Source organism: Geospiza fortis, unplaced genomic scaffold (genome assembly GCF_000277835.1).
Source record: "Geospiza fortis unplaced genomic scaffold, GeoFor_1.0 scaffold11, whole genome shotgun sequence".
Lineage (NCBI taxonomy): Eukaryota > Metazoa > Chordata > Aves > Passeriformes > Thraupidae > Geospiza > Geospiza fortis.
The window spans coordinates 15,694,592-15,708,731 of NW_005054304.1; the positions used below are offsets into that span (position 1 = coordinate 15,694,592).

The following is a 14,140-nucleotide window of genomic DNA, read 5'->3' on the forward strand; positions in this document are numbered from 1 at the left end:
CAAAAATGAGACATTCTAGGTCTGGAACCAGCAGGATAGGTAGGATAACAGACACCTGAGTGGTCAGCTGAAGCTTTCTTGAAGTGTTTCCATTTTTCCTCATGAATTGTTTAGCAAATGAACATGAGTCAGAGGCTGATTTCACAGAACTACTGGAAAATAATCTGTCTACCACTACATGTTCATGAAAGCAAAGGTAAAAAACCTCTGTGTGTGAACATATGAATATATGTATATACACATGGGGAACCACAGCCCCCTCAGAGCAGCTCCTCTGATAGCATCTGCCTTAGCCAATAAACAAAGCAGAAACACTCCAGTACCATAAAAGGCAGTAAAAGCCATCTCCCAAATAGAGCATCTCCACTAAGGGTTTCCAAGTCACTGGACTGTCTATGGTGACAGTGGACAAGATTTGAGACGCTGCTCCAGCAACCTCAGTAAAAGCAGCCATTTCATGACTTCTGTAGCTTTTACAGGCCCCCTATGCCCATCCATTCTTGGATTACACTGCAATGATTTATACTTGTATCTCCTGAATATGCTGAAGAAAGAGAAACTTAATGACGAATGCATTAGCCCATGCGTTCTGGCCCTAACCTGGAGTTACACAGTCTGGAGCAAGAGAGCTAGCTAGGAAGAATAAAAGAAACCACTGACTCAGATAGGCATGAAAGAGGAGGTGCTACTCTGTATTTAGTGGGATGTTTTGGGTAGTATTATTTCTGTTCTAGTGTAAAACATGCACAGCATGAAGTAAGCAACCTAATAGTGTCCTTTGACAGCCTATTTTTTTACCATCTATTCTTATACATTGGCAGGCTTTTGTAGAAGAGGGTGGGGATGCAGGTAGGATGGATTTTGGGACTTACAAAGAGATCTCTGCAGTAGATCCACTGAATTCCTTTTGTTACTTTCAAGCTTGGTTTCAGTCTGAATTGGATTACAAAGATATCTGAAATCCCTTCTGGTCTTGTATTTCCATGAAATAGCTCAAAAGAGTTTCCCAGTTTTCATAGAAGTGGTAAAAAGACATAATTTTTCCTTCAAGAAATATAATGATCCTATCTAGAAACGCCCATTCCTAGCACCTCAAATTGGAGAAAAGGTATTTGAAAGAGAAAGGCATTTGAAAGAAGAAGGTATTTGAAAGAGGAATCCTCACACAGGCATTTATCCCAGAAAAGAAAATTCTTCTCATCAGAAGAAAAAAAAATCAAAGAGAGAGATTTCAGCCTTAAGTAAAACCATTTTGATAAAGAAACTGGAAAGAAAGGCAATTCAAATAGCACATTCTACATTGCATTGCTGTAACATACACACTCACAGCTAGCCCAGCAATTCTTCATTTTCTATCATATTGTCATAATTTTTTAAAAGCTAAATAAAAACTGTGATACTTTGATGCAAACTGAAAAATTATTCAGAGATGTTCTCAGCTCATTTGAAGGGTGAGAATAGGTTGACTGAAACAAACGTGTTGGTTTGAAGGCAGCTGAACAGGGATCTTAGTCTTTTAGAAAATGTTACTGCTCAAAGAGAAGAGACCAAGAGAAGAGACTACATTCCCCAGAAAATATTTACATGGCAGCAGCACCAACCTTGTACAATGTAGGGAATGTTCTCCTCCCTGACCAGCGAGCACGCGGGCCGGGGCGCAGGGGCTGGCGGCCTGTTCATGATGAAGGATCTGCAGTGCTTCCTTTTCTCCTCCTCCTGCTCCTCCTGCCCCAGGATGAGGTCGTACACTCCTTCATCCTGTGCCACACAAGTGTAGGGGTGCTCCTCCTCACTGTCTTTCTCACAGCTACCTTGGTTTTCTCCACAGTATGGGGTTGGGATTCCATCACCCCACTCTCGTTTACTCCTGTCCACCACAAAAGTCCTCTCTGAAAAAGGAAGGTACTATGTTGCACATACAGGATAAAGAGAGGAGATGATGACATGTTAAAGCTTTAGAGTTTCCTAATGTAGCGCAGAGACCTCATTTCACTTCTAAACTAAAGCACGCTCATTTTCAGAGGCTTCTGATCATCTAACTCAGTAGAGAGGATGTCCCAAAGGAATAATTCCAACTTCAGGGCCTCTTCATGATTTCACACCTGATTATCAAATGTAGATGCTTAGCTATTAGCCACAAAAAAAGGGATTTATTTGCAGAAACACTGAGTGCCCCAGTTGCTCTCATGAGAGTTACACCAACATGTAACTAACATGTAACTCATGGTTAAGCCAAGTAAGAGGTACCTGTGGCCCTTGGCATTCTGGAAAGTCAAGCTGTTTGTTACGTGTTGCAAAAATGACTTAAGAATTGAAACTTAATTTAGGAAATGTTGGATTTTGTGTTTCCTACCTCTTCAATATCCCACAGAGTTTTGAGGACTTTACTGTGGGCCAAGGTGAACAAGAAATTGAAAAGCCCTTTACAATGTAGGTAGAACGTATGACTTCTTACAATCTATGCTAAGACTACCAAACCCTCTCCCCTCCAAAAACTTCCACCTCTCTCTGTATTCCCTATACTTCAGATATTTCATAGTACTACTACTCAGAACTTGCTTTTCTCTAGTTGCTGCCTTTTACAGCATTAAAAGGCATTGTTGGTTTCCCCGATACTTGGGTTTGTTTTGATTTGCCTTAAAACACCCACAAACTGCTGAGTTAGAAGCTGTCACTGTGTCTGGTGTTCCCATAAATGTTTATAACTTCCTTGGCATGATTACCCATCTTTCCTGCAAAAACAGTAGACCTGTTGCCTGGAATCCTTGTACTGACTCATGTTTCCCTCGTGCTGTAATTTACTGCCTGCACATACGTGTATCTGCTAAATTCGGCTGTGGCCACTACTGGTGTTTTCAATCCTTTAGCTGCTATTTAAAGAATTACCTGTTTATTTGGTTCAGAGGGGATAAACAACCTTTATAAGTGGGATATATTTGTTATGGGATGTATTAATAATAGTATGTACCATTAACATGCATTCTTGCTGAGATAAATATTTTAAAACCACAAGTGGTGTTAATACACCTGCCGTGTATAATATGAATAATATTTTATTTCCAGGTCACTATATAAGTTCTGTTTCCTTCTCTGTAGGATATTCTTTTTTTCAACTCCCACAGGGGGCACTCTCAGGCCACTGCCAAAACACAGACTTGAAGTAGAGGGCCTTGGAGGTACTGCACAGCAACTCCTAAAGCAAGCAGCTGGCTGCAAATACGTAGCAGTAACTCATTACAGCTCCTCTTTGAAAGGAAGCATCATCCTGATCCGGAGGAATTCTGATACCCCATTTGCCAGTGATGAAACCACAGCTAAACACAGAACAATTCAGAGCATGTTCTAAATGAACTAGTCCCACAGGAGCATTTTTAGATAAACTCTGCTTTACCAGCACAGGAGCTGGCACAGGACACCAGGAAGCTTTCTCTGCTGGTACCCACATGCAGACAGAGAGCATTTGGCAGAGAGGGTCACACTACTGTGGTGATGTAGCCATATAAGAACTATTCCAAGACAGGCATTTATAACAAACCTGTGTGCCAAAAAATCCTGTGTGCCAAAACTGATCCATCATTTATACACACATATAGATGTACTTTTAATTTTATGCTGCCCCTCTTTCTCATAGAATTCACTTATGACTTTTACCTATAGCTATACCTTTCCTGCACAGCAGAACACAGGATAAAACCCTACCTATAGCAAGCTATTTCTGCCTAATTATGTGAACATCAGAGTGCTTGGTGATGGTAACTTAAGACTCTAATAGGTTACACTATGTTTGAAAACATAGTTAACAGTAATAAACTGTGGAGAAGCTGAAAAGCAATTTGTGTGCACACTTATCAGCAGTGTCTATAACAAATAAGGAGGGTTTTTTTCCCTATGCAACTATTTAAAACTGCTATTTAAGCTTGAATTATTTTGCATACTTGTTTTTTGCAATAAGAAAAATTGATGATCATCCCTCCTGAAACAGATGAATTATTACTTTGAGTTTCTCATCCCTTTAATCAAATGACAACACAAAATTTTAGATTTTTACTCTGGGACAGATGTATTAAAAAAAGGAAAAAAGGAAAAGCATTTGTCAGAATTTTTGCCTTTCTCTTTAATCTGCAATATAACTTTTTACTTCTACATAACTACAACATTGGCTAAAATGTAGTAAGATACTGTTACTTCTCTTTGCGTGGCCACTTTCTATTAATTCTACCTGTGAAACTTCAAGCTGTACGTTAAATATAATTAAATATTTGTATATAAATTCATGATAGCATTTAATGTTTTTAAATGGTAAATAGTGAAGTCAACTTGACAAAAATACAGGCTTCATCTTTGTTTCAAGGCTCTCTTGTAAATCCAGCGCACCATGCACTATTTGGCAGCTCTTTGAGATGGGTGGAATGAGGGAAAGCTGAACCCAGCAGCCCATACCACAGCATTACCTGACAAACCTGGTCATGAGTATTTTGATACAGCAAAGATCACTTGCAGATGCTTGTTTTGCAGAGATAGGGCCTCATATGCACAAGCTTGCCTTGTAGCCCTAGGGCCACCCTGCCCAGCTACTTCTAGAAGTGATCAAACCAATCTCTGCAGCAGTACATTGTCTGCCCTTGCACGTGTTTGCATCTGGGGTTATTTTCCTCCCAAGATCGTACCTTGTGATGAATTCTGCAGATTGTCCTGTCTTTGGATGCCAGGCAGATTTTGAGGGGGAGGAGGGGGTGGCCTCTTGCAGAAAAAGCAATCTCTCCTGCTCTCTTTGAGCTCATGCCTTACATTGACATACAAACTGCCAGGACTGTTGTGATAGCTGTACGAATCCTCCTCTTCTTCATCTTCATCTTCTGTCTCCTCTCTGCTGTCTTTTAGGTCATCCTTCTTTTCCTCATCCACTTCAACTTCTTGTTGGCACCTCGATCCAACTGCATACTGATCTCTTGAGTTCTGCTTGGCTTTTAATATTAGAGAAAGCATTATTTCATTTAAAAATTGCCATCTGGAAGCACTTCTTGTTTCAAGGATTCCTACAGAAGCAACACAATGGCTAATAAAACTTTTATGAACTGGTACAGCAGGAAAGCTGTCAAATTCATACCATCAGTGAAGAGCTTTTTAAATATTTACTAAATCAACAGTGGAAGTTTTTGCTGTATCTTGCTACTCTGATACACATCATCTTCGTGTGTGCAATGTTAAACTTTTCTAGAGTGGCTGTCAGAATGAAATCACACACATTTTCCCTGCCTCCAGAATTTCTATTATCTGACTTTCAAAGCAGCACAGTGCAACACTTTGCAAAATAAAGCTGTAACTCACACATCTGTGTTACTGCTTTTTGTACAATGGGATTTGGGTGCTGATTTGAATCTCTCTAAACTGAAATAGACATGGTCCATGGGAGACATGACTGTAGACTTGTGGAAACAGAGCTCTTCTCTCTCTAGTCTTTTGGTCCACAGACCAAGAACAAAGTGGAGGACGTGAAAGTGTACATTTTAATCACTATGTACAGCATCAAAATTTTAGTAGTCAACCTCAGTAATGTAACAGAATAAACTACACGATCTCTCAGCAGACTTTACTGAGCCCTTGAGGTAGGTTTCCATTCTGAGTTATCCTTTGGTGAAGCCTGCCTTTCACCACTGATTCAAATGGGAAGTTAGGGCATTTACCTGGCTAACGTGGTACAATTCATGCTCTTTCTCCAGGTGTTCACCCTGAGGTGTTCCCATACACAATGTGACAGAGACAGTGAAAATTTTATCAGAGCAAACCTGTTTTTTCACAGTGTCTATTATCTAGCTCTATGTGCTAAAGCAACCAGTTTGAACTTAGTGAGTAAGAAACGTCCTTTTCATATGTATGAGACAGTTGAAAAAATAAAATTGTCAACAAGATAAAAAGAGGATTAAATTTAGTCTCATAGATCCATGATACTGTAAGATATATGCAAAAATATATGCCATTGGTAAATGCAAACAAGCAACTTTGCAGTTTTCAAGGGGAACACATACAGATCGTCAACAGGCTTGTCACCAGTCTGTGCTTGGAAGTAGGAACATCAAGCTGCAAATGTCAACTATCTGTGCCTCCACACAGGACTCAACTGCACCTGCAGGCAGCACCCCCCTTTTATGAAGGTTCTTCTCTGAGAGCTTGAAGAATTCAGCAGTTTTGTAGGTTCAGAGTGGAGATCACAAACTTACAGAGTTTAAAAGGAGGGGTGGTTGCACTGAGGTCTCTCTTACTGAACAAGAACTTTATTGAATCCCTCAGCTGCCTTCTCCTTTTAGGACATCTGCCCTCCCTGGAAGTTGCAGTAACATGTGGAAATTGAAAGTGTCAGAGTAACTTGCCCTCTCTGCCTGGGAATTCATTCATTTGATGCATCACATGATACATTCATTTGAGCAGTACCAACAAAGCTGTCCAACAACATGACTTACCCATGCCTGGTGGAGCTTCTGAGCCTAACATAAACTTGTAAGTGTCGCTGTCTTCCACTTCCTCCTTGCAATTAGTGAAGTCACTTGCTGCATTGTTCTAGAAAGAAAAACAAAGCAGAATATTTGTTTTAGTAGCATCATCTCCTGCCCTCACATTTTGCCATTGATATAATATACAGTGTTCTGCTAGGAGGAAATTGAAGACAGAAGCATCATGCATTTGCTGCCTATAGTGGTATACACACTGCAGGCAAAAGGACTGTGTATCTCACAGTGAAAGAACACCATGTTCTGACACAAACCACCAAGTTTGCACAGCAAAGATTTAAAGTCACTGGCTTTTTCCTCTCCCTAGCACTTTGCTGGGCTGTCCAGACAGTTCCCAACTCTGTTCCCAGCTGTGAAGCACTCAAAGATTAAGAGAAAGATCAGCAACAGAAAAACACGAAGTTCATAGGCCATGACTGAAGAGATCAAGGGTGCAAGAAATCTCTGGGGAGCTCATTACAAACAGTGGTTTGTACCAAAAGCCATGTGTGTGCTGAAAAACCAGAAATGGGACTGCAAAGCATGTTTGGAGTTCTACCTCAGTGACCAAATGTGGCAGTGTGGTGTGTTATTCCTCTAGAAAGCTCTTAGTTCGCACAGTGCTGTGCAAAATTAGCCCAAGGAGGGTCAGAACAACGGGTTCTCTAAAACATTATCTGTGTGTTTCCTCAAGCTGAAGAGGTGAACTTCTGCTCACCAGTGAAAAGCAAGCCTCTAACACAACTACAGAAAGTTCTGCTGTCTAGAATATAGAACACACGTTTGTTAATCACTGATTTTCAGAAACAACTGGAATTTCAAAAAGTGTCAGATTTTTTAAAGAAACCCAGCAGGACCTTGATTCTAATGTAAGTGGGATACAAAACTATACCCTATTGACACAGTGGAGCCCTCAATAATTACTCAGGAGTTTTGAATCACAAAATCTTAACTCCAGGGGTTTGAATACACCAACCCCAAAGAAGATAGGGAAACAGCATGGTCCATGTATCGTCCAGATTGCAAGGTTAATTACAAGTAGAATAGTGGACAGTGAAGTCAAGAGGAAGAACTTGTAAGCTTCTGCATGGCACAGAAAGTGATTCTCAGGAGCTCATGCTGGACTCTGAAGAAGTTTGTTCCAAGTATCCTGCTGCCTCGTGGCACCCACAGCCACTGCCCAGGGACAGAGTTCTCACTGCATGAAAGAGGAAAATATTTTGAGAAATAGCAGTTTTTTCTGGGGAACTGAGAATACCTTCTTCCCTGCTGCTGTTTTACATAGCCATCTCCTGAATGCCAGTCTGAAGCACTGCAGCCACCAGACTGTGCAACAGGTGCCTCCCTGGCTTGCTTTGTTGCTTTACAAACACACCTGGATACACATCTATATTCCCCTTCAACAACAGAAGATTCATCTCTGCCTCCTGTGCCCATATAATGTGTGCACCAGAGAGAGAATTTTGTTTTTCTTGAACTTCCCTCTTATTTATGTAGTTCCTTTATGCTTCACAGGAACAGGATACCTCTCAAAAGCCCCAAAGTTAGGGCTTTTCAGAATATTTATTTTCAAAAGATTTAGTCCTGCACGTGCAGGACTAAATCTAAATGTAAGTGTACATTGTGGGAGTAAAAAAGGACTTTGATTTGTTTCCTGTGAAGAGAAGACGTGTGTAGAAGAAATCAAGCAAGGAGAGATCTAGATATATTAAGTTCTGCTATGACATTGGAGTACCACACCCAGGAAATTCTTTCAAGGTGAAATTTGAATGTTTCAGAAGACTGAAGGTCAGCTGTCCTGCTAGATTATAGCTGCTCCAACTCAGCTGATAATGCTGAGTTGTAGGGAATTCAGGATGCAATTCAGAAGTTTAGCCCCTGACTACACTTTCTATAAGGCTCCTGGACCTGTGAGACACAGAAAAGCTGAACAGATGGAAACAGTTTTTAACTAAATATGTTTACATTAGGAAAAAATTCTGTATAATGAATAAATTATTGACAGAAGTCTCCTCTGACACTGAGCATGTTGACACCATGCAGCTGAAAATCGTGCAGTGTCTCCAAAGCCAGCAGAAAGTGTCCTTATTTAAGAATGCAAATCAACATAACTAAATTGGAATAATGCCATGGCTCAGCTTGCAAGCCTTGCCCTCATGCCCTGAATGAATGCTCATTGCTGTTTAAGTTTGAAGTATCTTTCATATGGGCTGGGTCATGTAACTTGAATGTAGTAGCATAGCTGAACTTCCAAGTTGTTTGAGCCTGCTTGGCTGAAAATGGATCTTTGATTTACTCTAGAGATTTCTTACGGATGTCAAGACACCTTCCAAAGGAAGAACTAGCTTAACTAGAAAAAAAAAAAAAAAGTTGTTCTCAGCACAAGACTGCTTACAAAGGACTATGGAAAAGGGGTCTGAATGTTTGAAACTAGTTTATGAGTTAGCAAAATAATTCAAAATAATTTCCTTACTTCAGGATGCATTGAAAGTCCTTTGAGAGACTGAAATTGCTTCAAGTCCTAAGATTAAATGCCGCCTCTCAAAGTCAAAATGTAGATACCTAATTTTCTGTCTTTTATGCATTTTAACCATCTTTATTATTGATTTTCAAAAAGGTAAAGTTTTTTAACAGCTTCAAAACTGTTCCACTTATACAAAGCTTAAACTGGCTTATCTCAGTACCTTACTCAGGAATTCATTATGAAAATTATTATAACCATCTTGTGAGAATTTTTTACAATGCTCTTCCGAAGAGCCAGCTTTGTAAGGTATGTGTTTGGAAGACTTCTCCTTGTTAAACTGATACAGTAATCCATGCTGGCAGGGGCTGACACCATTGAAATTAGGGGCATTTACCTTATTGTACAGTGAGTAGTGAAATATTAAAGAATTCAGAGGAATCTAACCCAACAGTGATGTTGTACCAAGTTATGGCAAGAGTGAGAAGCATCTGGACATCTGCACTTCATTTATAAACAGTTACTCACTCACAGGTAAATACAACAATCACAGCTTACATTAGCCTTTATGTATAAAATATAAATGGCTATATCTAAAATACATCCATAACATATATTTCTAGAAACAAAGTAAGAACTTCTGATTTGTGTAGGGCAATCTAATCTTCTTCTGGATTCTAGGGCATTTCCAACTGCCTGTTGAATAGAATTCAGGCTTGCAAGGAGACATCCCAAAAATACCCTCCAGTCACACCAAGGCCTGTTCTTCCAAGGCTGAGACAAATCTGGTTGCCTGATTTGTTTATAACATGTCACCACAACATTCCTTCTTATCCCACTCCCAACATTCAAAGTTTGCAGTTCTGCCAAGAAATGCGTTGCTCATTTGTCTGTCTCCCACTGCTCTGCAGTTCAGCATTTCAGAGCAGAGGACAACTACAGCATGGCTGTCTTACAGGTACAGTTTTTTAGGCATCCTCTTCTGACTATTAAGCAACAAGATAACATTCAAGTCACTGCCAGTCACCCGCAGTTGAACCTGTGTTGATCACCAGGAAACACCAATTTCTACCATGTGACTTTCTTGAGAGGCACCAGTCCAAAAGATTCCAGCAGCTGCCCTCTCCCTCTGCTGATATGGAGCCCTGATCCTCCTGGGATTTTGAGAAACAAGTTGTCAAATGCTGGTTAAAGCTACCACAGTCTATATGGGCTTGCTAGAAAGGCTGCAAGAGCATATAGAGCCAAGATCCAAGCGGAGCAATGCTTTTAAAAGTATCTCATACCAACTGAGCAGTATGTGGATGTCTATGTCTTTGGAGTCAGGGCATCCTAAAGAAAATAAGCATTTTCTCTAAATATCATTAGAAAAGAAAACTAAGAGGAGATGGTCTCATTTGTACTTTTTATTTCAGCACCTTTTGTTTTTTTTCTCTTCAGTGCACATCTCAATGAGGCAAACAGTCCTCTTTGAACAGTAAAATCAACAGCTTGGAAAACCTAGAAGTTGATGTGAACTGCAAACACTTCAAAATTTCATGTAACTGTATTAAGAGTGTGTCTACTCATAAATCACTATATTGGATCATAGACTTGGAAGGAATTTGAAAAATCTTTCTATTATTAAAATTGCTAACAGGGTACTGAATAGTACAAGAGCCAAGATGATACTAATTAATAAGCCTTTCTATTTTCACAATGAATTGTTGAAAAATACCCTTAAAAACCATTTCTTATTACTTCTGATTTCTTGTTAGCTCCATTTCATTTTGTGCCTTGGTCCCTCTCACAGTATTCTTAAGTGCCTATGCTACAATTCTATCATGACATTAGCAACCTGATACAGCTTCTACTTCCTGTGGACTTCATAATCCTACTTGGGATTGTTCTCTTGCTACTCTTTCAACCTTTCCTTCACAATGCGGCAAGTATGCACTCGGATATGCTTTTTAATTTTTTTTTAAAGCTGCTATTATGTTGTTATTTTTCATTCCTGTCATAGAAACCAGATACAATAACATATCTTAGGCTGCTCTCACCAAGGTTACCCTGTCTGGACAACTTCAAATTATCTCCTCTTCTTTGTTTACACAGAAAAGAGCCCTCTAGCCGTTTCCTTGACTTAAAAAGTCAAAACCTTATCAATGCAATTAAAAACTTGTTGGATAATGTCTCTTGCTGTATTCCTTTCCAGACAGATGCTGGTGACCTGGACCTCAGCGAAAGCCTATGTGTTGGTACACAAACACACTGAAAACATCGTCCCACCGGGAGCAAATTTAAGCACAGAACAAAATGGGATGTAAATAGGGTAATCTCAGCACCTCAAGACAGAAGAAATTGTTTTCCTTGGCTGGATGTTTCCACCATTTCTTTGTCATAGGTGTACCAGATTTGCTTTCTAATATTCTTGCTTTCAGACAAACTGGATTGAAACACAGCAGTTGGATTTTTTTTCCCCCAGCCCCACGTAATTTGCTCATACCACTCCTCAGACCTGCCAGCACTGTTCTGCTGACTCTCAACGCAGAAACTGAAGCAAAAGGGATATATTTCCTTTGGGCATCTACCTTCACAGCTTTTGCTCCTTTTCTCTTACCCTCACTGTGGTGTAGCCTACACTATGCCCATTATCACTGTCCTGCCAGAGCTTTCCAGAATGCAGAGGTTAGAACTAGTATACCATAGGAAATACTTTCCATTTGCTTGCAGTCTTCATGAACTGCTAGCAAGCAATTTGGCAAACACTTTTATTTCATTAGGTTCCAACTGCATCCCCGAGCCTAGCGACCAGCTATTCTGCTCATAAAAATTTTTCTAACTCTCAAGTCTGCATTAATTACAAATATTCACATATTCTACAATGTAAAATATTCATCAAAGTACTGGAAGTGTTTAAGTATTTATGACTCATTTTCCCAGGGTCCTGTATGAGCACCTGGAGAAATGACTGAGGAAGTGAGCTTCATAAAATTGATTGCATGCATGAGGACAACTCCAACATTGTTGTTCATTAGCTTTGTTAATATCAAACACCTTTAGTACCCTATTAGCTTGCTTGATAACTCAGGCTTGCAAAAACCCATGAGAAAACCCTAAAGCATAAGGGCAATGAATCATTCAATACAGTGTTACAATCCAAGACAAAAACCAACCTGGTTGTAAAGCTGGGCAGGTGGGAAGAGCAGTGGTGGAAAAAAACTTTCCTGCACATGTTCTGCCATGCAATACTGAAACAAACAGGGCTTTAAAGCAGTGTGGGCTGAATCCAGCCCTGGAAACACTTGAACTCACCCTCCTGTCCTAAGCAAGACTTGTCTTAGCAAAAGCCAAGAGTGGCATGTATTATCCTTCCAGCCAAAACTGCTGCTGCCATCTGCTTGCTTCCCATGTGTCAGAGCCAGCTGATGTGCAACGCAGTCTGCCCTCTGAGGAAGCACAGCTGAGCCAGCCCTGTGTGCTCCACCCTGCTGCCCAGCTGGGCCTCAGCTCTGCTCTCTGCTTCACCACAGGAGAGAAGGCAGAGCCTCAGCCCCACACCACTCCTGCACATCTCAGGCTGTGCCCAGGAGCTGCACATGCAGTGCTGCTGAGCCAGAGAGATCAGCACTTCCAACTCCCAGAAACGAATTAGAACACCCTTCCCTGCTCTATTTGTTTACAGGAAAGGTGTGAGGGCATTAGAAGTCCCTGGGACTTTTCTCACTGATGCCTTTCAAGGTTGTGCTTCCCATGATTTCCCTTCACTTTACTGTGCCTTATTGAGGCAGCATCAACACCAGATGTCAGATCTCAAAGTCTCTCTAGCATCCATTATCCAGCTGGGCAAGAGGCAACTGACTTAAAACTGTGTGTGCCACACAGATTAGACCACAAAAAGAACAGGTATTTAACATCAGCAACTGGTTTTGAATAAAGCTGTTCATTCTAGGAACAAAAGGCAATGACTGATCTGTTAGTCAGAATGACTTCTCAGAGTAGCAGGGAAACATAACTTACTGCAAACCCCTCATGCCTTCCTCACACAGCTGTTTACACCATGTGGCTTTTTATTAGATGTCTGGACATAATAAACACAGTAGTGTTGTTGAATCTTAAATATATATTACCCCCATCTCCTTTTGCCTTTGACATACATCCATTAGGCCTTTAAATTCCAACAGTTTTAAGTGTTCAAGGTCAGGATGGAGAAGGCTTCAAGCAACATAATCTAGCGGAAAATGGCAGGTGAGGTGGACTAGATGATCTTTAAAATTCCCTTCTGATTCTACCTGAGCAGGACACAGGATTTTTGTGTCCTTCAAAGGCATGTTCCTGCTGTGTAAAACTTCAGCATTATCATTCCCAGATTTCTTTTGTGGGGTCATAGGTGTGTGCATAATTGCTTCACTTATCTGTATGGGTTTCAGTTTAACCCAACACTTTCTACTTTTTTTTCATGTTAATTCAAATCAGGAATATCACATGATCTGGTGGATAGGCATCCTTATGTGCTGATCACACAAATCCAAACAAATTAGAACACAAAAACCACATACTAAATAAGGTATAAAACCAAGAAGGACACAGAATGACAGTAAAAATAATACTGTGACATTTGCAGTAATTTGTAAAATTCCCTCTGCCTAAAATTTGTCCCAAGTCTCAGCTGCTACCATGTCTGCAATAATGAAAGATAACAAAATCCTAGCGTTCCCATTCCATTATGCTAAAGGTACATAAAATGTAAATAACTACCAAAAAAAAGAGATTACATACAATAAATGAGAAATAAAATGCTCCACTGCCAAAATCTAATGATTTTGTAATCAGTCTGGAGCAAATGTATGACTGAAACAAAGTATTTGTACTATATTAAGAAACTAAACAAATTAAAACATCAATGAATACCTAACTTTGGGCTCAGAGATTTTAATAACAGGAAAAAGGAATTGTTTCGTTTGAAATTATCTTAAATAGTAATCTTAAATAATTTCTTTCTGGGCTCCCTTATTAAACCATTTCACTTGCACGTTTACTTTAACTTCATTACAAGCAGATCTGCTGCACTGCATATCAGCCAGCATCCCTGAACTGATCCCAAATAATTGCAACATTATTTTGTGCAATTTCACACTTACTTTGTGTGCTTGTCTATCAAATCATAGCAAACTTTCTGCAACTTTGTTAACTCCAGCTTTTCACTGAGTTTCTG

The 14,140-nt window shown here is 40.0% G+C and overlaps 1 protein-coding gene across 1 annotated transcript in view; it reads right to left on the reverse strand.

Moving 5' to 3' along the window:
• The window catches only part of BANK1 (B cell scaffold protein with ankyrin repeats 1), a 132,571-nt gene that overhangs the window by 17,801 nt on the left and 100,630 nt on the right, over nucleotides 1–14,140 (reverse strand). Inside the window, 3 exon segments of the mRNA XM_031066471.1 lie at nucleotides 1,602–1,889; nucleotides 4,668–4,964; nucleotides 6,459–6,555. Of these exon segments, the coding sequence (XP_030922331.1) occupies nucleotides 1,602–1,889; nucleotides 4,668–4,964; nucleotides 6,459–6,555 (682 nt within the window).